The sequence below is a fragment of the Cavia porcellus genome, unplaced genomic scaffold (genome assembly GCF_034190915.1).
Source record: "Cavia porcellus strain 051 isolate PalLab524CR breed Dunkin Hartley unplaced genomic scaffold, mCavPor4.1 scaffold_11, whole genome shotgun sequence".
In the NCBI taxonomy this organism is placed as follows: domain Eukaryota; kingdom Metazoa; phylum Chordata; class Mammalia; order Rodentia; family Caviidae; genus Cavia; species Cavia porcellus.
The window spans coordinates 66,466,874-66,493,916 of record NW_026947494.1 but is presented as its reverse complement, the minus strand read 5'-3'; the positions used below and the strand labels follow the sequence as shown (position 1 = coordinate 66,493,916).

Sequence of the window (27,043 nt, the reverse complement as noted above, 5' to 3'; positions counted from 1 at the left end):
TTTTGTTATCCTTGCCTGCTTGTCTGAACTGCATAAACTGTTGAGTATGCTCTGATGAATTTCAGTGTTCTATTAGTTTATGTTGCTAGTTTGATTGCATCCTCTGGATGGAATTTAGGTTCTTAGGGAGAGAATGAAGGAAGCAGACTAAAGAATACCTATACCCAGACAGAAGAACAGTTTCCTTGGAGAAGTATTTACTGACCAAAGAAGCCTTCCCAGGAAACTACTAGCCTGTCCCTGTCACCTTCAGTATTAAACCACGCTAATAGGGAATAAGACAAAGACAATGTGAGGATGTTAACTTTGGAAGTGGTGTACATTATCCAGGGCTGGTGACTCATGCCTGCGATTGTAGCTCCTCAGGAGGCTGAGGCAAGAAGATCGTCAAGTTTGAGCCCATTCTGGGCAACTTAATGAGATCCTGCCTCAAATTAAAAGAAAAAGGGCTAGGGATGTGGCTCAGTGGTAGAGTGTTTGCCTGGCATCTATGAGGCCTTGGATTCAGTCCCAAGTACTGCAAAACAATACAACTTTGCACTCTAGTTGAAGAGAGAAAACCTAAAACAACACCTGATGGAAATGTATGGTAAGTGTCAAATGTGCTTTGTCCTGGATTCTTGGCTGCCCCCAAAAGCAAAGAAAGTCCTTGTAGAAAGCTTGTCACATCCATAGCTCTAGGCATTTTTTCAAAATTTTGAACTCAATCCATATATTAGAACCTGAAGTTTCTATAGAAAACGATCTAGTTTTTTCTAGTATTCCTGATTCTCTATACTGGGTAAAAACTAGTGTGTAAGAAAAAGTTTAACAGCACTAGGTCAAAGACTCAAGGCCTTGGAGAACTTGGGGGAAACCCAGACAGTGGTTTCTGATCCAGCTGAGCACACAGCTGGCCTCGTCACTGAAAGTTCCTGACCCTCTGGACACTTAGGAGGCTGACTGCAGCTACTGCTGAAAACGTTTAACCACCGTGGTTCCTGGGTGCTGACATTTGCAGAGGGAAGACCTTGGATTTTCTTAAAATGCACACTAAATAAGAACTCAGAAGCTGCTCAGTGCTAATTACAGTCTTATGCTGAAGGTACAGCGCTGCAGGCATCAGGATCATAACTGTAATATGTGCTGAAGAACATGAGCTCACCCGCAAAAAGAGTCTACCCCCTGCCCAACAGACTGTCAGCACAAATCAGCTCAGTGTTCTGCACTGGAATGCAGATTTCCAGATTCCCTGGGCAGTCTTCTCCCAAAGCAGATGAGAAACAAATAACCCGCGCCATCAATGTGTTTGTTCTTCCTTCAGTGCAGGAAGAGTCCTTGCTGAGCTGTTTCTACCTGTCTCTTCCCAGCTGAGTGCTCTCTGGAGCACTTAGGCCAGCAGTGCTAGACATTCACAGGGACAGACAACTGCAGATGGGTACACATTCACATTTACTTCTGCTCTGTGTCCATCCACAAAAGAGAAAAGACTTGGTCTTTGAGCACTGACAGAAGATGCCTAACCTGGGAGGAGGTCTGGAGAGAGGTGAGCGGAAGGCACAAGAGCAGGGACAGCTGAATCTAGGCCAGTCACATGGATGTGTAGCTTATGGAGCACATCCCTAAACTGCGGTGAGCCGGCAGGCCCCACACATGCTAGGCTGGTAGCCAGGACTCTGATCAGAGGGGAGCAGGGTGAAGGGTGACGGTGGTGGCTGGTGCCAAAACTGACCACAGTGGGCCTGACCACAGAATGATTCTTCCACCACCAGTGCTGGAAGCACTGCCAACTTGGGGACCAGCCAGGCTGACAGGCCCTCCTTCCTGAACACACTCCCCAGCAATCTACCTCCTTGCAGTAGTCATTCCTTCTGGGACCTCTGCGGCCCAGCCCCTGGTGTGGACAGTTGAGAGAGCCTCCTACAGTTGATGCCAGAAGGCTTGTCTCCTCCTGCTGCCTGCGGGCGCTGGGCCTGGCATCCGCACCCTGAGAGGCATTGCTGCTCAGAGCCCTCCCTTTGGTGCAACCCCTGTGCCTGCTCCTGAGCACAGCTGGGGGCGAGACCACAAGGCTCAGCCCCCCGGGGGGGGTGCCCAGCGCCCCCTCCTTGTAGACCGAGTCTCCTGCCCTCTGCTCAGCAGTGCCAGGGCCTCCTCTGTCCTAGTGTGTCGCCTGTCCTTCTGCCCCTCTAGTTTTCCTCACACTACTGCTTTTACTCCTGTGGCCCTTTCCAGCTTTTCTGCCTCATAAAGCCAGGCTCAAATACCACCTCCTTTATAAATAAGGCCTTTCCAGCTACAGCCACCACCTTTCCAGGTAGAACCAGTACTAACTGTACCCCCATCTTTTCTGTCTCTGTGCCCACTATGATAGGACTAATTTGTTTACACACGTTCTTCATTAGATTATCAGTATCTCATGAGACAGGGACCTGGATGTCTGACCATTCGTCTTGGGATCTGCTTCACAGTACTTGGAGCAATCTGTTTTGCAAATGCCTTAAATTCTCATTAATATTTTAATGACTGGTTAAGAAAAAGGAAGTAGGGCAAGTGGCAGAGCTCAGATTTATTGGTGTCTTTCTGAGTGCTGCCCCACTCACCCCTGTCCAGCAGAGAAATCTACCAAGAAGTCTCAGGGGCTCACAAGGTGTGCAGAGGCACTAGCTGAGGCAGGAGCTGTGCGTCTTGAGGGCTGGGACTGGGATTGATCTTTTGTGGCTCTCAAAATGACCTGGCTTTCTGCAGAGCCTGTGGCTCTGGAAGTCTGAGAAGTGCTTTCCTGGGAGCTTCTCAGTGTAGGAGGAATAAATGCCACAGGAAATGACCCCCACCCCACCTAGCATAGGACGGGCCCTACCGGCAAGCTAGGCCACCTAAGCCTGCTGTGGGCTGTCATCCATGTCCATCCAGCCACCAGAAGGTCACCGACCTCATGTGAAAAACGCCTGAAAACTACGGGAGTCAGATATACAAACAGCACATGGGTGTGAGAAGCCACTAGGGAGTTATCCTAACCTAGGAACCACTGCTCATCTTTGAGCACTAGACGCCTTTATAGAATAGTGTTGTGACTATAGATGTTTAAGAATCCTTGTCTTTTAGAGATTCGTACTGAGACTTTTCAGATGGAAAGATGGCTGAGAGTTACTTCAATAATATAAGGAGGGTGGAGAGTAAAGATACTATTATAGAAGATTCGCCACAAGTTGTTGGCAGCATGGAATATTGTATTGGTGTTTATTATATTATCCAGTCAATCTTGGATTTTTCATAATAAATTGCCCCCCCTCCCGCCAGGCATCCCAGCACTTGGGAGGCTGAGGCAGGAGGATTGCTTCGAGTTTGAGGCCAATTTGAGCTGCATAATGAGATTTTGTCTCCAAAAAAAAGTTTGGTTTTTCTCTTTTTTTTTTCTTAATATATAGAAAAAAAGTAGAAAAGTTATTTTATTCTCAGTCCCCCTTTTCTTAGGTTCATTTGACTGTGTCTTTGCCTCTTAGGTCATTTGACTGTGACCTATGTCTTTGTCTTTGTCCTGAGGTCACCTCTGAGTCTATCCTCATTAAGGAAGAGGGTGCATATTATTGCCATATTCAACAATCCTTTGGCACCTTGTTAAAAGGCCTTTGTTAAAGTTTCCTAAAGTAGGTTTGAAAAGCTTTGAAATTAGATCTGTTTCCTGCCTCATTCAGGTGGGGGTGAAGGACAAGAAGTGCCAGATACAGATCTGACTGATTCCTGGACTGGGCTGTTTTTGAGATTAGTCCACTAAGGAGGATCCTGGCCTCCCCAGAGGTAGAGAGGAATGTGCCACTTGCTGTGTGCCTGGCCTGGGCAGTGGGCGCCGAGCACTTCAGGAAGGAAGTGTTTGTCACTCTAGAGAAGAGTGCAGTGGAAGCTGTGTTCTGATGGAGCTTGGGGCCTCCTGGCCAGTTGGAAACGTGAATTGTGGAGGGCAGGCCCCATACTGAGCTGTTGACTGTTCTGCTGTTTCTGTGTCTCCCTCCGGCCAGAAGCTCTCAAGTCCATCAGCTTAACATCCTCAGAGTAGATTTGTCACTACCTCATTTCTACCCGCTCTTGTTTCCAGTTCCCACCACCACACCCCAGCATGGAGTTCTCTGTGCTCATTCTGTTGTCCTCAGACCCTGCCCACCTTCACCACCCAGCGTCTTGCCCCTATACACCATAAACCCAGCTGGGGAAGTGGAGACGGGCTCATTACGGGTGACAGGGAGTAGGAGAGCTCACTGGAATTAGCCATCTTGTCTACTTCCTCGCCTCATGCCACTTCCTAGTGGTGTGATATAGAGGAAGCAACCAAAGGCCATGAATGCCATGTTCCAGACACCATAGGGCTATGGGCCAATGACTTGGTCAGGACCAGGAGAAGATGCCAACTGAGTCACTGATGAATCTAATGGGTTGAAACCACCCAGGTCAGTGCAGACACTTTGCTTGGGACCATCTGCAGTGAGCAAAGGAAGAGGGTGGCCACTGGGAGCTTAATTTGGGACACTTTAGGACACTTCTGTGAATAGTTTAAGATCTAGGTTGAAAGTGTCAGTACAGTATCACGTCCAGAAGTTCAGCGGCATAAGCACCTGCCTTGCAAGCAGGCAGTTGTGAGTTCGATCCCCGGTACCAGTAAAAAGAAAAAAAGAAGAAGAAAAAAAATCAGAAACAGAAAAGCAAGGGCAGCCCCAAACTACAGTCTGTTTCTTGTGAGCTTCTAAAGGGAGCTGCCTCAGGCAGTGTTGGTGCAGATGATCTGTAAATAGTATAGATGCTCTGTAAAGATTTTTGTTTGCTAATAGCCTGGCAGCATCCTTGGGGGAAGGGGAATGGACCCAGAAACTCAATGTGTCTTTTACTTCCTCTGAGTAGCAAGTAGTCTTGTCTTATTGTTCTTATCTCCTTAATGCCCTTGAGTTACACAGTAGGGTGGCAAAAGGAGGAGAATCCAGAGTAGATGTCATAACCATGATAAGAAAGACCTCATATTTTCCATTGTATCACAGCCACTGACTCAGCACTCACCATCTGTTACCTCCTGTAATCCTCACAGATTCCACATGCCGTTTGGTGGTAGCATTATCCCTTTCATGCTGAGAAGGGAAGACAGTCCTAGAAAAGTTAAGTCATTCGTCCTCAAGTCTACACAGCTAGGAAATGGCACGATGGGATTCTGGTTGCTTTGCAGAGGCAAGCGTGTGACCTCAGCCCAGTGCCTGGATTTGATTATGGGATTAAGCCTTGGCAGCACTGAGGAGCTGCTCTGGAGACCTCCTGGCCTGGGTGGCTGCGACCCTCCAAGGCCTTCCTCCAATCCCCCGTGTGAGCCCTTGGAGCCCGCAGAGCTCGGGATGCACAGTTCCCAGCAGTCACTAGGGTCAAACTCCTGGCCCCTCATGGACCTCCAGCTCCCAGCCATGGTCCTTCTCAGAGGACAAAGGCATGCTGACCACGTGTGACTCCTTGTGTATCATTTCCCCTGCTGCTGCTTAGCTTTCTAGGCAATGTCAAATGGAACCAGAAACAATCTAGTGCTGAGGGAGGAGCTGGGTTTTTTCAGCAGTGGTTCTTAGTGCTGTGGGAGCGATGGAGCAGTTTGTATCACGCTCTTTAAGATGGATAGGAAGAAAATAATTAGAAGTGAAAGTAACAAATAGAAACGGAAAAATGCTTTCCTTCCTAACAACCTCACTTGGCCCATCTTTATCACATGCCCAGTGGAAGCCACTGACAGAAAAGCAGGTTCTGTTCCCAGAGTACTAGCTGCCCATCACCTCCGTGGATTAATGCTGCCCTGGGAGGTCCAGGTCTCACCACAGAGATGGTAGATACAGAAAGCAACCTGGGATCAGATAAACCTGATGTGATTATAGGATTAAGCCTCATGCTTGTTGGGTGGCTCAGCAGTTAGTGCAAAAGGCTTTGGTGTTTTCAGCAGCTCCCATGAGACAATATTTATGATATTGCACCACTAGTCTCTCTATCATGCAGGCCCTGGAATCTCCCTATGAGGAGCTGCCTGCGTGAAGCAGCACTGTGGGGAGACTCTGGGAAGCCAGCTTAAGGCCCATGTAGGGCTCTGGGAGCTAAATACTAGAAGAAGAAAGCTTAAAGGAAAGCACTGCCCTCAGGCAGACTGTATTGCATAGGAGCCTAATCAGTGAAACAGATGCCCAGCAGCATTTTCATTCCCAAGGAGGACACAGCTGGAGGGGGCGCTCCAGTAGCCAGGGAGACTAGGGGTAACTGGAAGATGGAGCAGACAGCCCACCCTGAGTTTGTAGGCTCAGCCCCTGCAGCATCAGCTCTACTTAAGTAGAAACTGCCTACTTTGTCTCCTTTCCAGGACATAACCTTTGAAGGTGTTTGGGTAATTGCAGCTTGCATTGCTACCTTTGGCTGTTACTTTAGTGGATTAATTACCTGCCATGTCAAGAGACTTCTCTTGGTCCCTCTGAGCACCTCTTTTCCTCTGACTGGCTGTTTTCACCTGACTTAACAAGTCTAAATAGCTCAGTAGTGTCTAGTTCTTCTCTGTTGCTTGAGGATGAGTTCTGTCCCTGGCCTCTCTGTCCTTTCTAGTGGACTCTGCACTTTTCCTTTAGAGCAGTGTGCATGATGACACTAAGTCCTCTAGCCTCAGTGATGGGCCAGTGTGGAAAAGTGGCAAGGAAGGAATTAGTTTTGATTTTTAAACGAGTTTCACTTTGAACTGGAAGCAATTTTTTTCATTCCACACATTTTGGTTACAGCTGCAGTAAGCAGTTACTAATCCTGCAAAATAATCTCTACTCCCTGATATTCCTTCTACCATGCAGGAGTCTGATTCTGTATATGCAATACCTGCCTATGCTCCTTGAGTAAATAGCTTCAGTGACTGAAGACTCTAAGCTGCTCAGGCACTACTTACACTGCCTTGGACCTTCCTGTACTGCCTAGAGCCTTGTCTAGTTCTCCCAGGTTCCTCGAGTGGGAGAATAGGGTGCAGAAACATCCACAGCCCTCCTGATCCACTAGCTCCTGGCCTGCAGGGCTGGGAAGGCAGCACCATTCCCAGGGTACCATGGATTCTCAGTGATAGCAGTTGTATGTATTAAACCCACTTCCTGTCCCAGCAGCATGCACAGCATAGATGTTCAGTAAATACTTGTTAATGTGAGTAATAAATTCCTGAATTCCATGGGGGAAGGATTCCCATCTTTATAGAGCTTGCATCATCTGAACTTCTCACAGGAGTTGAGTAAAGTGGAGAAGCAGAGGCGCATCCACGCCCTGTAGCTGGGAGATAGCACCTTGTTTGTAGAAACTTGAGGCCATGGACCTCACTCTTGGAGGTGTGCAGGAGCATGGCCTCTGGGCAGTGTACCCCAGGGCTCCCTCTGTTCCCTTGGCACTCACAGCAGCACACACTTGCTTTACCAGGCCTCAGCTTCTGTATCTTTAACACCCCAGTAATTATCTCCTGATCAAGGGAGGCAAGAATGTGTGTAGAAATCACTTTGAGTAGCAAATATTTCTCTTGGAAAAGCCCCCGTACACTGTCAGCTTTGTCTCAAGTGTTTAGAGGATACCATAGAACTATGGCAGATTTAACCGTGTTGATCCCAGAGGAGTCCATCCTCAGTACAGAGAGTAGCATCACATGGGGAACAGCCATGAGGGCCAGAGCTTGACTGCATGAGTGGAAAAGTTTTTCTGTGAGAGCAGATGAGTCACTTGGGTGAGAAGGAATGGGCTTCAGCCTAGGCCCCTTGGTGCCGCTGCTGTTTCTCCAGGGATACCTCACTGTCTTATCTCTCAGGAGAGAAAGCATGACCAAAGAAGGACCTGGGTGTCCTGTCCTCCAACTTGGAAACAATCCCCTTTCTCTTTACTCCATTCGTGAGAAAAGATCCTGGAGTTTAGCCCTTGGAAGACACTATTCCTTTAAGTCCATTGTAAGAACTCAAGGGAACCCTTGGATCTACCAGGAGGCCTGTGAACTCACCCAGCTACACATGAGAGCCCACTGGTGTTCCCTCTCACTATCCAGGCAAATAGGGCAGGCCAGACTGTCTGGCCTACTACAGAGCTGGATGCCACCTCAAACACGGTGTCACTGAGTTCCAGAATCTATTTGCTCCTATTTCTCATGGGTACAAAGAGGAACTCTGGCCAGCTGCCCTCAATAGTTTGAATGTTGCTTGTTCTGTAATAACTGTCTTCCTAAACACCCTAGTTTCGTTTTTTTAAGATCTTACTCTTCACTGTTTGAGGCTGTGAAACTGAGAGGTTACACAGTACTGAAGCATGTGTTTCCCAAGGCCATGTCTGCCCTGTGTATCTTCACCCCAGCCCCAGCTTCAGTGGTCCCACACATACCTTCACTCAGTCGTGTTTACCGAGCATTGCAGAGGGCTGAGTACGGAATGTGCAGCACACTGCTGAACAAAGTGGTCACAATCATTACTTGATTGAGGTCTTATGTATTTAGAGGAGATGCATGTCAAATAAATGTATATGATTATGGATTATTGTATGTGTTAAAAATGAACAGGGTTCATTCTACCCAGGCCAAGGCCACTTCAGCACTTGCTGCCTCAGGTCTTCGGTGAGTTTCTTCTGCCCTGATGCAGAATGCTACTTTATACCCTCTAGTCACAGTTATTCTTGGCTTAGAGGACCAACACTGCAGGTTTAAGTCATCTGAGAAACTTATTTAATATAATCTTAGTGACACAGAGTTGAGTCTTTCTCAAATGTGCCTTTCATCCCTGTTAAAATAGTTTACTGGTTTCTAGTTATCTGCTGAAAAGTTTCAAATTCAATAGTGAGGGAAAACCGATTCAAGCCACCTGCTCAGCCAGGTGCCCCACCACCCTCTACAGCCCAGATAGACTTGGGTACCTCCTGCCTCACCTGGCCCCCAACCTGGCCCTTGTCCCTGCCTGTCCTCCTCTGCAGGTCCCGCTGACCTTCAGAATGAACCCTCACCCCAGAGCTCACCTTTTCAGAGAAGTCTTTTCTTTCCTCACCAACCAGAAATAACATCCCTGAGGTTCTGCAGCACTTAACCCTCAGACTACTTTTCACACCCGTGTGCCAATAGCAGGTACTCACTGATGTTTACATTATTTAAATTACACATCTGTGCACCCTTGGAGTTGCCATGTAAAGTAGTGCCTTTTGTTGACATTTCTCTTTCCAATTCAGTCTAAGCTTTTCAAGTAGAAAAAGGTACTCTACTGCAAACAACTCTCTGGTATCTAAAATAGTGCATGGCACATCCTCAAAAAAGGAGGAGAGGAAAAAAGAAGAGAAAAAAGGAAAATTAATGAATGCTTTTCTGTAATTCCTATGATACCTTGCCAAGCTTCTTAAAGAAAGATATTCAAAAAACTCTTATGGTCTTGTTGCTATTGTTTTCATGTGATCCTCTCTCAGACTTCCAGTCTTGCTGGGCGTAGTGATACATACCTGTAATGCTGGGTACTTGAAAAGCTGAGGTAAGAGGTGACAAGATCCTGAGTTTGAAGTCAACCTGGGAAGCTTATCAAGATCTTGTCTCAAAGTAAAATAAAAAGGTCTGGGAAGGTAGCTCAGCACTTCCTAGATTCAATACCCAGTACTACAAAGGGAAATAAAAAGTGCACAGCCTTGGTCAATTAAGGGAGAAAGTCTTTCCTGCGAGTTCAGCCTGAGAGGGAGGCTTTGGGTTAGATATTTTGTTGGAGAGAGACCATGAGTAACCTCTGGCCCCTTAGAGCAACTTCCAACTCTGCTTCTTCCATCCATGCAGGAAGCTGACCCCAGGAAATGTATGGAGTGGTCAGTTATAAATATTCTCACTTTCCTGTTCATAACTCCCTTCCCCGAGAGAGGCCATCAGGTATAGGAATGTTGCTCTGGGCTCTTTTAATTTTCCACACTATCAAGATTTTTTGACATATAACATTTATACAAAGTTATGGGGCAACTTACAATTCAACATTTGTATACCAGGTAATGGTCATATCAGGGCAACTAGCATTTCTGTCCCCTCAAGTGTTATCATCTCTCTATGTCAGGAGTGCTCAAACTGCTCCTGTCCTTTCAAGTGTAGAATTAGTTGCTGAAGATTGAGGTTGTCCTAATGAGCCACCCAGCTCCAGAATTTCTTTCTTCTTTAACTGTGTTCTGGTACTCCAGCCTCCCAGCATTCTCATATGACAGCCTGTCCTAAGGCCAGGACTAGGTATTGGACCACTCGCTATTTATTCAGACCTTATATTCCCTCTGTGGTTTCTGTTCATTTGAATCTCTATAGGGTACCTTCCTCTAGCAAAACAGCCCCTAATATGATAGCAGGCCTTCCATTCTACTTCTAAATCTTCCTGATTCTAAACACCCTCACTGAAGTCAGATGGAAAATTTAATTTTCTCTTTTGGTCCCCATTGTAATTGGTTTTTTATATGCAGGCCAGGAGTAGGGCTCCTGAAAGTGTGTAACTAGCACTGGTATTGGGGATGGCAAAGTGAGAGGGGTGTGTTAAGTCTCCCACTGACTTTGGCAGAATGAGTGCTGGAGAGTTCAGTTCCCCCAGACTGAATGGCCAGGGCAGACTCAGACTAGACCCCAGCAGGAGCAGGAGTCAGTTCATGACCATGTGAGATGCCCAGTGCTTAGGAAGTGCTTAGGATTATGGCGTGAACTCGAGTTGCAGGGAAAGGACCCAGGCTTCAGGAATCTCAGAATGGCTGTCTTTCAGACTCCACAGTCCAACTGCCCAGTTCAAATCTACAGCTGCAAATGCAGGACATTTAAGATGGGTCCTGCATGAAACAGAACCTTTTCAAAACTAATCCAGAAGAATTGGTGGCGCTACTGTACTATTTTGTTTTCTCTGAATCAGTTTAGCGGGAAAGGCAGGTTTCTAGCTTTCTTCAGAAAGGGTGATTATGCGCTGAGTCTCCATTTATTTGAGACCCTGATAGCTTTTCATGCTGCCAAGACCAGGGTAAGCTAGAAAGAATTGTCCTGCACATTAGCTTCTCCACCTTTGACAGGCAATGCCCTGGAGTCCTTACTGCAGTGATTACAGGATGAAGGATCTGGGGGTGGACAGTGACACTGCGGAGGCCTGTGGTTGGATGGATGCCAGCCAGCTTCAGTTTTCTGCATAATTGTCACTGCTGCTATTGCAGCATGGGCCAATAGGCCTTGGCTAGATGACGTTCACCAGGCTGCCCAGAAAGGTCAGACTCGTCTGACAGCCACTGTGGGCTAAATTGTGGGCAAGGCCCTCATTCACATGACGTACTGTATTAAATTAATAGTATTTCATCATTTTACAAAAATGCACACAGAACCTACACACATCTTTCCTGTACACTGGAGTACAGAACAGTCACCAGGAAGCAGTTGGCCTCCACGAGGCATTTTGGACCATGAGACTTTCTTCTTTTATCCTGAGCCAGAGAACAGACAACTCAGCTGCTTCATGCTCATCATGTTAATCATAGGCTCAAGATGGATATTTTGGTTTGTTTCCCCTTTTATTTTAAACACACAATGCCTATTTATAGCCATTTGTTGATGGACTCTACCAATTACTTTAAAAACATGTATTTAGAGAGAGACAGACTAAAAATGTGTGTCCAATGGGTGGCCACCTTCCCAGGCTAGCGGGGCCTGTTGTGCAGAGCTAAGAAGGGGTTGACACATGAATACTGTGCCAGTGCTGGCCATTTGTTACCACTGAAGGATGATTAGAGAGAACGCACACTTGGCTTCCTGTCTGCCTTGTCTTCATTGCTCTAAGCTTTTGGACCTCAAGTTCATGGTTCTGTGAGCATTAAAAAGCCCAGGGTCACTGCTGTCTCCGTGTCATCTGTCAGCCAAATCCAGTCCTATTGCCTGGTTTCTCATGCTTCCCCTGTTTCGACCATCTTTGTGGACTCTCTGGCTGCCATTGAGCTCTCCCAATCTTGGAAGGACTCCTTCCTTGCTTTGTCTTTTGCATCCAGACCTTACCTTTCTCTCTTCCCAGCCCAGGTTCCTAGTACTTTATCTGTAGCGAGGACAAGTGGACATAAAACACCCAGTTTGAGAATCTAAGACAGCAGTGCATAAGGGACATTGGAGAGGAGTTGTCTTGGAAGCTACCTTATGAACTGTCAGATGGAGGAGATTTTATGACACTGTGCCTCTGCTACACCCCAGGCAGAGGACTGTAAAAAGGGCAGAGTGGCTCTTGGGTTGACGTGAAGACTAAAGAGGTTGAGCCTGTTTTCATGGCAGAGGTCAAAAACAGGAGCTGACGGATAGATTCCCTCCCTATAGAGGCAGGGTTGGCACATGACTGAAGAGGCAACGTGTGATTGAACCAAGACTAGACACTGGCCACTTAGTTCCTGGATGAGTAGTTCCTGGCTTCATTAGACAGAAAAAATTTGGGTAGGTGAGATAGGATCTCCAGGGGAATGCTGAACAGAAACCTGGGGAAATGAAAACTCTTAAGAAATGAACAGAAAGAAAAAAGCACAAAGGAATCTGAAAAAGAATGTCAGGTAGAGCCTGTAGCTCAGCCTGAGGGAGCACTTTTTGTCCCCATACCTGGCACCGGGGTGAGCATTCTGTGTTTATATTCTCACTTGGAGACTGAAAAGAAGAACAATTAAGGAGAACAAGCTGAGAAGGGTGGCCATCTTTCTGCTCGGGGCATCTTTGTTGCACTGTCCTTACTTCTCACATCCATCCTGTCCTTTGAGTCCAGCTCGGCAAGCCTCAGCCTTCCATGAGCTCACATCTCCCCTGGCATTGGCCACACATATTTACCCCACTAATGTCCTAACAAAATTAATTTCCTGTTACCTGCTGAATTCTAGTTTATTCATCTTGAGGACTTGATATGTAGGACCGATAGTGATCAACAAATGCAGATATTTGTTTAATAGATAAATGAACATGTTATTTATCCAAGATTGGATTTAGACCAAAGCATCATGCTCATTTCAGATATATATGGCATGATTTACCAGGATGGTCATGGATTGAGGATTTGCCAGGGATTGGTTTTTCTTTGTTGGTATACATTTCTCAGTTTATCATAATCCCAATATTGAATATTATAATTCCTTATAATATTATAATCCTTTATCTTGTGCTCCTTATGGTCCAAAAAGTTTATATTTGTAATCCCTTTAAAACATTATTGAAATCCCAATGTGTTAATTCCAATCTACCACCTCCAATGCAACCCATGGTGAGAATAAAGACACTAAGACATACTTAGTTATGGGCAACCTAGAGGTCTTGAGTGTGGTCCAGGTGAGGATATATAGAACCAAGGCCTTGATCCAAAGACTCCTCCCGAATTTATCTTGTGAAAGAGTGGCTTGAGGATGAGTACCAGTGAGAATGGCGGGAATTATGTGAGCAAGATGAGCTAAGGTGGCCAGGTGGAAAACTAGCACCTCAGCAATGTGCTGGAGGAAAGAAACACAGAAAGACCAGCCTGCATAACTCAATCGGCATAGCATTTGAATGGTTTTAGGAGGCTGTTACTTCAGTTTCTGATATGTAAACTTTTGTGCCCTGGGAATTCATAGCCTCTTATCTTGTGGCTGGAACCCAGTTGATATTCCTGGAACTATTTGGCTCTGTCATCTTGCTATGCTCTGCCATTTATAGGGAAAACTGTGTGAAGAAATAGGAAGCTGTCAGCTGGCTTCAAAGAATACATATCAGTACCTTAGCAAGCCTTATTTGCATTGCTTAGAGCTAATTGAAGGGAGAAGAAAATAGCACAGCCAGCTCTGTACATACCAGTACATGGAGACAGGGTTCTGTTTAATGCTGAAGCAGTTGTTCTGCATTCAAGGGGAGCCATCTAGGTCATCTCCTACATCAGTTGACACTCCTGTTAGCATCAGACATTAACCATCTGTTAAAGCTGCCTGTAGAAAAGGCACATTCTCTGGACACTTACTATGCACAGTTCAAGAATGATTAACATTTGAATACCATCTAGGCTGAGCAAGCCACATCAAAGCTCTTTTCACTAAGATTCTTAAAATATTATATAGGCACTGAGCAAGTAGGTGTCTGAGAAGTTGACTTTGAAAACTGAAAATCATATTTGAAATGCATTGTGTGTAGTAAATATATATAAAAAATATATAAAAATTATAAGAATTCTGATTTCCCCCTTGTAGACAATAAATAACACCTGCCCTATTGCTCCTTACCCTTTTCTGGTTAGCTTCATGTCCAGCACATTTTTCCTGATGCTCCTGTTGCATGTCATAAGAATCTTACTAAGAACCAACAGAGCCTATATAAGGAGCGTGAGCGGAACAGAAAGCCTGAACTGATCAAGTGTAAGGCCATAAAGGAGTGGAGTTTGTTTGCTGGCCAGGCCTCCCTGTCCACACTGGCAGAGTTACATTGGCGCTCAGGGGTGAGCAGGCTTGGCAAGGCAAGACCTCGTGGCTTCAGCTTCTCCAGAGCTGGTTTGGCCTTGACCCCTCGCTCCCTGCACTGTGCCCACGTGGGTGCACGGAGTGCAGTACCCAGCCATGGGCTTCCCCCTGGGGTGCATGGAGCCCCAGGTGACCTCCGGGTACTGCCAAAGGTGACCTAGGGTGGAAGATGGGCAGCCTCTGCTTTTAGCTGTCTTGTGTTAAGTGTGCAGCACGGAGATTGTTCAAAGGGAAGATTTTGCCATGCAAAAAGTCCAAAACCGTTGCCTTCACTAAATCATGTAATTTTAATAACTACTGTATATTTAATAAAAAATAATATCAGTTAACATTTATTGAAAGCTTGCTATGTGCCAGGACCCCTCCTAAAGATTTGCATGATGTTTTTTTTTTTTTTTTAAATTTTTTTTTGTCTTTTTCTTTTTTTATCGGTACCAGGGATCGAACTCACGACTGCCTGCTTGCAAGGCAGGTGCTTATGCCGCTGAGCTAAATCCCCAGCCCCTATTTTATTTTTTTAAGCGTAAAACATGAGGTAATTACTTATTTAATCATGAGAAAGCAGGGGCTGAGTAGAACACCCATGGGCTCTACGGCTGTTGAGCAGAGGAGCTGCCCTAGGGATCTGGCTCCAAAGCCAGAGACCCCAGTCCAAACAGCTCTGTTTAAAATGGCAGGTCAGCTTGGATAACTGAAGAACAAACAACACAGCGGCATTTATTAGGTGCCCTTAGCGTCAGGTACTGAACATGCCTGAGCGGCAGTTGCTCTGACTTCAGTCAACTCCTGTAACCTCTTGGCCTCAACTAATTTTAGAAAAGTGTGACAATACAATGGAATATTACTCAGCTATAAAAAGGAGGCCTTTATCAGTAAATGGAGGTAACTTGAGACTATCCTCATAAGTGAAATAAATAAGACTCACATTTGTAAACACCACATTGCTCTCTAGTGTAAAAAATAATAAAAAATGAGAGTAATAAGATCCAAAATGTATAAATAGATATTGTAAAAACAAAAGGGAAGCAAAGTGCTCTAAAGGATGTGACTGTATGTATGTTTAAGAGTGTAAGATAGATGACCATATTACTAAGTTTTTGTTGGATGATTGAACAGAATGGTTTGCACTGTCAATGTTTGAGTGTCTATCCACTTTTTATGCTTTGATTTTGTAAGTTGAACAACTACTTCTAAGAGAACAGTATGTAATTTATCAACTAGTGATTTCTTAGTGTTAATATTTTTTTAAATTCTGTATTAGAAGAAAAATGTGACAAGCAGAGGGCAGGTAAGTATAACTGACAGGAAAAACCTTCGGAACCCTCCCCAGACGCTGGCATCCCTCCCTCACTCTGTGCCTCTGCTCTCTTTCATGCTTTCCTTTTGCTGTCCTTTTTCCTCTCTTTATTTCCTTGGGTCTGATTCTTCTGGCTCTTGCTCCTAGCATATCCAGGACTGCCTGCTCTTCCCTGTATCTTGACACACTCTATCCTCAGCATGGGTTATGTGGTCTCAGCAAACTCTTCATATTTTATTTTATTTCAGGTATGTGCTGTTGGGGTCATTGTATTATTTCCTAATTATAAACGAATTTGAATCTCCCTTTTGAGACACACCGCCTGGTGGTATGGCCACCTCCCTGGAAACACAGTGCTGACACAGTAGCTCTCAGGGAAGCACAGCCGAGACCACCGTGGGGTGGGTCCTGGGGCAGCAGGGCTCTCCTGCGGGACCATCCCAGGGTAGATGCTATGCAGAGACCAACACAGCACAGCGTGTCATTTTGGGTCCATTAAGGGGGCAAAAGACCACGAGTCTATGCTGAGCCAAGCTGGGCCTAGTCAGGCCAGGCCAGAGGCCAGGACTGAGCTGGACTGGGCTCTTGGGAGCCAGAGTTAGATGTGAAACCGACTACAGGACTCAGGTGATCCCAGGGTAGAGCAAGAATCTAGACTCTCTGTCTTGGTTCACTCTGTTTTCACACTTTGGGCCAGACCTGTGGTTTAATGTCATCGTGCAGACCTTAGCATCTAGATGTTGCCACATCTCACCTCGCTGGGAAGACCTTGGGTTTTACAGGGTTGGGCAGTCAGTGGCACCTTGACTTCCATGGCTATCAGTTGTAGCCTTAGGTCCTGCCCGACTGGAGCACATCCTTTTAGTTAGTAAATCCATCGGGTTTTCTCTCTGTTCTCAGTCCAATGGCAACTGCAGGAGGAATTTGGAACTGGGATCTTTACCACCAGGCAGAGTGCTCACCACACCCAGGATTCATTTCCTCTTTGCAGTCCCCTGGGGATAGGCAGCATTTTTATCCCCGTTTTACATAGAAGGAAACAGACACAGAGTGTCTGGATGATTTAATAAAGCAACAGAGAGATCATTCCAGAGGCTTCTAACACACACACGCTTTCTCAGCATTCCTTTTCAGAACTAGAGAGGAATAGCTTAGGGGTGCTGCTGCTAAATTCCTAGGATCCCTGTACCCCAGTGTTCCAGCTAGGAGGGTCACGCTGGTGGGCTGAACTTTGTCCATCTTTGGAAATTAAGCGGCATTGGCCCAGAGTGTGTGGGTGTGTGGGGGACTGGTTCCAGCAAGTGTAAAAGGAAATTATTTTTAGAGAAAAGCTTTTGGTTTTTAGATCTGTAATGATTTTTAAAGTAAGAAATAAAATAACAGCGTACACCCTTGCATTTAGATATGAGTCTCCTTGCCACACAGCAGGGAAAACTTAGTCTTGGCCTCAGTGTGCAGCATTTGGGACCAGTGAAGTGATGAGCAAGCTGGAGAGGAGAACTGTGCACACAGAAGCCAACCTAGCATCCAGCTGCCTCGAGTGGAGCCACCACCTGGCCAGCAGAGGGACTTTAGCAACCTGAACTTCACTTCACTGTCATTAGACTGTCCAGGAAAAATTGCTCAACCAAACCAATGTTTAACGTAAATTTAACTTTTAAGTACATTTTGGGAGAAAGACACTTGATTCACATAATAAGCAAACAAGATACTCTTAAAAAGTTTTAAGCACAAAAGTTGAAGGTAGTTGCTGTTAATGAAGCCTAAATTTTGCCTATGTACTAAAAACATATCAAAAAGGATTCTGCAGTTAAAAAAAAATCAAATTATCTATGTTATCTAAATCCTTCCCCACCCAGCCCCCATGCAAAATAAAAGCCTCACACACTCATAGGTGAGACTTGGAAGGCAAGAGTCCTGGAGCTGAGAGCTGACTCTAGTCAGGGGTGGTCACAGGAGCGTGGCCTGGGGGGCTCATTTCTCCACTTCTCTCTGCTTCTGCTCCACCCTGGCCCTCTGGCTGCAGTCTTTTCTTCTGGACTGAACTGTGCACCAAAATAAACCTTTCCTCTTTACGTTGAGAGTACTGGGTATTGTATCTTGGTGTTGCTGATAACTAAGTCTGTGGAAAAACTGGGCATTTTCCTCCATTGAATCCAAGTGGATACATTTAACTATAAGAAAATATGGATACATCATTAAATAAAAAGACAGCACTGCCTGGCTGCAGAAAGCGCATGGGTCAGTTGCAGGAGAATAAATGTTTAACCTGGCCTTTATAAATTACAAAAATGATTAAAAACACAGAGAGCTGGTGGAAACGACAAGCGAAACATCAGAGGATAGAAAAGGGACAGAATTCTCAGAGTGCCAAATTATAGCTTCCATCCATAAATAATTTTTCCCCAAATCTTTTCTGATTCTGGAACATGAATGAGGGGGCAAATACAGGTCCTTCCTAAACCCAGACCAGAGTAGTGAGTTTGTATTTTGTTTTTTTAAGGTTTTTTTTTATGTGTGTGTGTGGTTTTGCTGGTTTTGTTTTTCTAGTATAATAACGACTTCTGCCTACTTTTCTCTTCTTTTTCTACTTTTCTATGGCTTGGGTATAAGAAGTAAAAGAAAAAAACCTGTATCAGACTGATGATAATTAGCATTCAGCAGTTGTAATTGTCAGGCATTATTACCCATCTCATAAAGCTTTTACAGGAACGAAGTAAGTTAACTAACATAAACAATTAAAGCAGTGTTTTATGTTTGTAAGCCCATAGGAAGTATTTTAAGCCTTGGTAACTACAGTGTAATCTTTAATGTTGACAGCACTGACAATAGTCTTCTGATATACCAGATACTGTATTAAAGCACCACTGTGTGCCTTATCTTGCTTTGCATTGTCAAACTAATTTTACAGATAGTAAACTGAGGCATGGGAAGTCCAAGATGGCTACTGGTAATAATAGCAATTGTTACACACTTCCCATATTCTAGACTCAGTACTGAACATTTTTCAGTGTGTGGTCACATTTAGGCGATATGGTCCAATGAGGGTGACACCATTATCCTCATTGTACACACAAGGAAAGTGACACCCAGGACCGGCTTACACCAAGACTACACGGCTAGTGAGAGGAGGAGCTGAGATTGGACTCTGCTCTGTGCTGCTGAGCACGGTGGCCTTCCTAGCCAGTGGGTGTCAAGACTTCACTTCAAGCACACACCCTTTTTAGCATCCTTGTTACCATACTAGCCCTGCTGTTCTCCAGAGTCACAGCAGAGGTCTTCCTGTACCCTACCCTCCTACTCTGTCCAGCTCATTCTACTTTAGCAGCATTTCGGAGAGGAGGAGATAGGACCACCTGGTTTACCCTGCACTGATATGTGGGAGACTGCCCAAGCCCTCGTCTTGGAAGTCTGTCCTTCTAGACTTAGGAAAGCTCCGACTGTCAGGACATTCCATATATTGATCCTGAATGATACCATACACCTTGATCTCCCTGTGACTTGGTTTCCTCACACAGCAGATGCTTAAAATAATACCTAGTCTATGCTATATTTTAAAAATAGTACCTTTCCTCACCATTATTTTCATATAACTTCTTATTCCTTCCACCCCTGAAAGCTTTACAAGACAAACCTAGTTCTTAAATTCACCCTTCTCACCATTTGATCACTCTTGCTCGGCCTCATATTCTTGAAGACAAGAAACCCTCCCAGTGGCTGCACAGGCTGCTTTCTGTAGCACCTCATTCTCCATACGTGCGTGCTAAAGCAGCACCCTTCTCCGCTAGCACTGAGAGTCAACTTCTCCTCTTCAGAAGCCAACCTAGTTCTTATTTATTTTTATATTTGGATAGATATAAGGTTCTCTATCAGTTTCTTGCTATTTTCTTTGGGCATGAAAACTTCCTGTCTTCCCAGAACTTTCTCTTCATATTTGCAGGTCAGCTAATTTTATGATGTTATACACCATGTTAACAGCAACTAATAAAATTACAGGTAATTTTTATTTTCCTGTACCTAGTTTTCTGTCTTTTTCAACAGTGCATAATATACAAATTGTATAGTTCTAAAAATGTATTTTATAAGAATGCAGTTGTGAACTGTATTAGGTAATAGTTTCCAAAGAGTCAGGGGCATGTTCTGTCTAGCCTGCTCAAGAGAGCAGGGCTGCTGTTCGTGAAGTTTGGAGTGTCCCTAGGCATCCCTTAACCCCTTCCCCACTGTGTGGAATGTACGTAGGTTGGGTTACTTTATTTGCCCTGATGTTTTCTGCTCATTTCCTTTTTCACCTCCAAAATCAATACCTGCGGTTAATCCATCTTATACCTGAGTATTTGTGCCTGGCAAGAAAGTTTTTATCATTTTAAAGGTAGCTTTCAGCTCAGAAGGAAAAGAAAGCTATTCTGTGTTGTGTGTGCTTGTCTGTTGCTGCTGAGTTTTTACCTGAAGATTAACAACGGCAGTGTCTTCTCCTTACCCATTGCTGACTGATGGTATATTTGGCCTTTCTGACTCAAGGTCTGAACCCGATCCTCCCTTTGCTTCTTGTTTGCCATTTTCCTCTCCATATTATTTTCTCGTTTGCTGGCAGTTTTCTTTTGGCCCTTGGTGCTTTGTTCATGGGCTTTTGCTTTGCTCTTACTTCACTCTCCAGGCAATGAATCCATTCCCAGTATGCAGGAATCACTGCCTGGCAGGAAGCATTCAAATCAGTAGTGCTCCATTTGTTAATCTTAGTAGATGCAGAAAAGCCTTTTGACAAAATTGAGCACCACTTCATGATAAAAACCCTTAACTTAGAATGAAAGGAGTCTTATTCAACTCAAAGAGCAACTAGGCAAACAAGAAAGAAAACACCTACCAACATGCTTCATGGTTAAAGACTGAATGCTTTCCTTTCCTTTGTGTCAGGAAGACCAGGATGTCTACTCACACCATTCATATCAGCATTGTATGCCAGTTAGGCAAAAAAACAGGAAAATAATACCCAGCTTAGTAAGAAAGTAAAAGTACCATGCTCTTGTATAATTAAAACCCTTAAGGAGTTAAATAAAAAACTACTAGAATGAAGAAACAAGTTTAGTAATGTTGCACGATAAAAGAAGAATATAATAATCATTTGTATTTCTATACAGCAACAGTGAACAAAATGTGAAATTATTAAAATACATTTGTAATAACATCAAAAAAGAATAGACTACTTAAATAAGTTTCTATGGTTGGAGATATGTCTCAGTATTAGAGTATATGCTTATCATGTGCAAGAGCCCAGCTCCCCCAACCCTGAAAAAAGAAAAATTTTATGAAAAGGAATATAAAAACATAAAAGCTGTCTTCTAAAAACTACAAAACATGCTTCGAAGAACCTAAAGAAAACTTAAGTCCATGAAAAGCATCCAGTGTTCATGCATCAGAAGACAGTTTTGTTAAATGGCTGTACTTGTCAAATTGATCTACAATCCCTAACAGGATTTGGGCTAGTCTGTTTGCATACATTGATCTGAAAATTCATACAGTAATCCAGAGGACCCAGAGTAACCAAAGCAATGGTTACTTGTGGAAAAAGTAAAGTTGGAGGACTCAGATTCCTTGATTTCAAAACTCACTCCAGTAGTTAGAATACTGTGGTGCTGGCATAAGAATAGGCACATAGATTAATAAACTAGAAATGAGAGTCCTGAAATAAAAACTCCCATTATGGTCAGTTAGTTTTTGACAAGGACACTTGTCAAATACCTATCAAATACCTAATCAAATAGGGAAAGAACAGTCTCTTCAACAAGTAATACTGGGACAGGGCTGGGGATGTAGCTCAGCAGCACAAGTGTCTGCCTGGCAAGCCTGAAGTCATGAGTTCAATCCCCATTACCCCCTGCCCAAAAAAAGACTCAACAAATAATACTGACATAACTGGAAGTCTATACAAAAAGAATGAAGTTGAAATCCTATCTCACAAATACATAAAAATAATTCAAAATGAATCAAAAAACAATGTGAACTCTTAAAAGAGAAAACATAAATGTGAATCTTTGTAACCTTGGATTGAGCAATTTTTCTAAGATGTAGCACCAAAGACAAAAGCAACCATAGAATACATTTAGAGTTTAATTCTTAAAAATTTTTATAACAATATTTTCTCTTGAAAGATCCTGTCACAGCAGGTTACGCAGTTGGGAAAAAGACAATTGATAAACTGTCCAAAACAAAGTTCCAGTTCATATCTATTACTGGTTTACCCTATACATTTATAGCCCAAATAAACTTTTTGATCTAAAACCTCAAATAGATCCACCTGCATATTTTAAGTGTATTTAAAAGGAAGTTAACTAGACCCTTTCTATTTGTCTGTTTTATACAAAAAGGCTATACAATGTCACTTCGAAACAAGGGATCTGTACCATCACAGATTTAAAATGTTTTTGCACAAGCAAGGATAGGGTTTGATAAATTCCGTGTTTGGTCTGTTCTTGTGATTTGTCACTTTTTTAAGTCACTCCAACAACAAGAGCAGAAAAATTGGAATTCATCAAAACTTTTGGGTTTCAGAGAACAGCATCAAGAAAGCAAAGAGATAGTGCATACGAGAAAAAATATTTTCATCTGATGAACTTGTATCTAAAATATATAAAGAACTAAAATATATAAATATTTTATATATTTTAAATATTTAGAACTCGTATCTAAAATATATAAATAACTAAAGAACAAAATGACAATTCAGTTAAAATGGGCTAGGATTTGTGACAACATGGGTGATCCCAGATGACATTATACAAAGAGAAATAAACCAAATACAGAAAGACAAGTACTGCACGATCTCTCTCATAGGTGGATCTAAGGAAGCAGCGCTCATAGAAGCAGTAAAACAGTGATTGCTAGGAACTGTGGAGTAAGGATTGGTCAGAAGGCAGAGACTTTTATTTATAATAAGCAAGTTCTGGGGCTCTGAAGTACAGCATGGTTACTGCAGTCAATGCGTTGTGTTCTTGAAATTTGCTTAAAGAGTAGATTTTAAGTGGTCTCACAAAAAAGTAATTATATGAAGTGGTACATAGATTAATTAGCTTGACTGGAGGAGTTATTTTATAATGTTCATGGATATCAAAGCATCATATTTTACACCTCTAGTATACACGGCCTTGTCAATAAAAAGCATTTGGTCAGTTAACACTAGGGGGAGAAAAGAAGCTTGATGCCTATTTCACACTGTAGACAAAGATCAATGCGGAGTGAGCGTTAAGTCCAGATGTAAGAGGAGAATGGAATTTTCATGCAGCATAATACTATTCAGCAATGCAAATGAGTGAGGTACTAGAACTAAGCTGAACCCCAACAATGTAGATGAATCTCAGAAACATTATGTGGACCCAACTGGACGAGGAGTCAGAGCAACATACTATACAGGTTCCATTTACATTAAGTTCAGAAGCAGGCAGATGTGCCTCTGCTGCTCAGAACTAGGGCAGCAGGTCCTGGGGGAGAAAACGGTGAAGGCCAGAGACATGGATCTTGAAGTTTCTTGACCAGAGTGTTAACTGGGGACCCTCGCTGCTCAGCAAGCTGCTACCTGGTGATTTGTGTGCTTTTCTCCATGGACATCACTAAAATGTGACTTTACAGCAGCCCCTGGATTGGCACAGAAAACAATGCCTGTTGTTGATTACATGAAAAAAAAGATGATGAAGTTTCTTTCTAAAATCTTTAGATCTACAGCTTTTTAAGTCAGAATATCTCAGGCATAAGATGAGATGTAGAGAAATGAGACATTACCTAGTAAGGAAGGCCAAAGGTATATTTATAAAGTTGAAAATGTGTTTCCCTTGCAGATGGGTGGTTTTGCCTCCTGACTCACCCTAGAGAAATTCAAGCATGTGTGCACAAGCAGATGTGGGCAGTGGTATTCACTGAATAATAATAATAATAATAATAATAATAATAATAATAAAGCAATCTGGATACCCTACAGGAGACTAGGTAAATAAAATGTGGTATTTCTATATGGCGGAATATGGAGTTAAGAGGAATATATACATGTAACCACAGAGCTCTAAATCCACAAGAGTAAATGATAAAGCAGGTTATGGGACATGTTTAACATCACAGACACCTGTGCGCTTTTAGGGTATAAAGCAACACTATGTCTCGTCTCTTGGCACAGCTGCCACTGCAGTTTACTGTGGCAGAAGTGGCCCATGGAGGACAATGTAGAGGGATGAGGATCGAGGAGGCAGTAAAGGAGACTTCAGCGTCATCTTTGTTGTCCGATTTCTTTTTTTAAAAAAAGCAAATATAGCAAAATGTTAACTTGTTTTCATTTTGGGTGACATCTCAGAGTGTTGATTGTATCAGCCTTTGTTATTTTCTCTTTGCTTAATGTCTTAAAATAAAAAAAGTAAAGTTGAGATGATAGTATACTTCATTGTTTAGTCTTGGATTTATTTACTGTTTAGGTATCTTATATTCTTGTTTATTTTAAGAAAAAAATGTATATAAATGTAAGTGTGGCTGAGATAGCTATTTCCGTTGTATGTGTCCAAGTGTGCTTGTTTGGTGGGCAGTCTTTGGTATGAAAACATGACCTTCACACAGCTTGAGCGGGTGAGACATGGGGCTTACAGCTTGACCAGCATGTGCAGGAGATGCCCTTTCCACGGCACCTTCCACCACGAGATGCATCCGATTGTGTTGGTGCCAAAATACCCACAAACAGAGAAGCGAGAAGTTGAAAAGATGTTCCTCCTCAGGGCTGAAGATTTATTAGTGTGTTTATTGAGACTGAAGCTCAGAAACTGCAACTGTTCACTGCATCAGCCTCTATGTATATCTACAGGATCTGTTCCACACCGCAGAGGACCCTGCCTTCCCACTGCCAGCAGCGCTCCCTGCTAAGAGGATGCTGGAGTCCTGCTCAGGGAGAGGGTGCTCTCAAAGACAGGGTCTCTTTTTGTCCCCCAGGCTGACCTTGAACTCTGGACTTTGAACTCAATCCTCCTGCCATATCCTCCCAGGCATCCAGGACTACAGGCATCAGCCACTGTTCATTCCACCCCGGGCAGAGAACAGACACCCAGGCATTGTTAGTGACTAAGCCAGCAGTCTTTTCAAGAGCTCCCAAGAGGATTGCTGCAACTATTTGAAAAGCTAACAGAGAAATGTGAACTTAAAACAGACTGGAAATTATACAGCAAGGCCCAGAGTTGAGGTTTTTAAATTGGGACACGAAAGAGTGAGGTCAGAGAGCCTCTACTCTTTCCTCCGAGTGCATCCAGGGCTTCCACTGGAGCCTCACTCTCTACTCCCCTCCACTGGGCCCGGTGAGCCCAAAGGAGGAATTCAGAGTACTCGCTGCCCTACCTTTGTGCTGCGTTTCTGAGCCTCCAGTCTACTGATGCAGAGGCCATCTGGCATGATGTGTGCTGTGGGGTTACCTGGCAAGGGCACCAATGGCGGCCAAGTCTTATTAAATCAATGATCAGTTATTAGCAAAGCCTCTGTCACAAATCTGAAGCCATGTACCCTCTGCTGACTTTATTAGTAACAAAAGCACTATCACAAGTGGATAGATATTAGCAAGCAGTCCCCTTAAAATCCCAATCAATTACTGTAAGATCTCAAAAAGATAAATTAATGTAATCCATGATAACACATTTGTATACCAAAACTTATAGTTATATACCAAACTTACAGTTTGGTATACTTATATTTGTATACCAAACTTACAGTTATTCCGACAACCTGAATAAGCCTTGTTATTTAATTTTAGACATCATACCTGTGGTTGAAAAATAAATGTAGATAGCCAGACACAGTGGTGCACATGTATAATCCCAGATAATTAGGAAACTCGGGCAGGAGGATCACAATTAAGCAAGACTGTGTCTAAACATCAAAAAAAAAGTTGGACATCTCTCTTCATGGTGGAGCCCTTACCCAGCATGTGTGAGGCCCTGGTTTCCATCCCCATTGCTGCAAATGAATGAATGAATGAATGAATGAACTTTCCTAGTACCATTAAATGTGCATTTTATAATTAATTATAAGTATACCCATAAAATATAATTTATGCATTGACGAGCAAAATAAGCTGAAAACAAACACCAAAAAACAACCCATTATGCTTTAACAGAACACTATTTTGCACATGGCCAGCTGCACATTGGCAGAGCACAGTGATTTTTAAGGATGAATTAGTATTCTAAGCTCTTTGGGATTTCCTTTATAGTTGTGGTGGTTTATGATTGACATTTAATGTAACTGTAGCTTTCTGTTTATGTTTAATAAACGTTTCTGTGGCAGGACATGCATTTGCACTCCAGTGTTGAATATGAGCTACTGTTCTACAGGAAGGATACAAAAATGCTGATTTATAACTCCACGTTCCAACAACAGCAGTCTAACTCTTACAAACTGTTTCTTCCCAGGTCCCAACAATGGCACAGCTCCAGCAAAAGATGATTATTCTCTTCTAGAATATTCAACCTTTAACACATCTGTCCATGCTGCAATCAGACACAGAAACTGGAAACTCCTGACCGGGTTCCCAGGTAGTGTGCTTAGCTTAACTGATGTCCTTTCCTTCAGTGACCTGGGTCGCCCTGTGTCCTAGGGCAGTTCTCCAAGCTGCGCATGCTCTTGGTGTTTTATTCCTGTGGCCATTTCTCTGGAAAGGAAGGACATTATCACTTGTGTTTAATCACCACCCACCTCCTCAAGACTCCAGAGGCCCCCCACCCTTTGTTCAGCACCATGAAATGTTACATGACCTTTAAATCTTGCTTGATCCTTCTTGATGTGTACCATAAAAAGATATTTATTCAGATGTCTCTAGTCCTACTTTTAAGACTCAGCATGTTCCCAAATCCAGAGCTTTCACTGTTGTTATGTCTCATGGTGAGCAAAAATGGTTTCATCTCCTGATCGTGCCAAAAAGAGAGGCAAGCAAACAAACCAAAATTGGAAATTAGCTGCTGAGGGTGTGAAAGGAAGAAATACCACTGGAAATGCTTCACAGCGAGTATGGGTTTCAGGTGTGTGTGGCAGACAAACAGCACATCAAGTTAGCAGAGAATCCCTGAGGCCACACCCTCACCCAGTGGTGGAACTGGCAAAGAGGCAGCTTCCTTGAGGATGCTCTCTGACATGATGTCTCTGGACTCACTGTAAATACAGAGTGAGCCGCAGAAGGCTGCAGTGCAGTCAGGCAGTGCCAGTAATGGAGATGGGCTAGGAATGCTGTTCAGTACACCAGACCCTCGATTCTATCCCCAGGATAGAAAAAAAAAAAGAAAATAGACATTTATCATGGCA

At 43.6% G+C, this 27,043-nt stretch overlaps 1 protein-coding gene across 1 annotated transcript in view; it reads left to right on the top strand.

The window, feature by feature from the left end:
- The window catches only part of Arsb (arylsulfatase B), a 199,435-nt gene that overhangs the window by 169,111 nt on the left and 3,281 nt on the right, over positions 1-27,043 (top strand). The window contains exon 7 of the mRNA XM_003464404.5: positions 26,158-26,280. Coding sequence (XP_003464452.1) covers positions 26,158-26,280 — 123 coding nt within the window. The remainder of the gene's footprint in view (positions 1-26,157; positions 26,281-27,043) is intronic.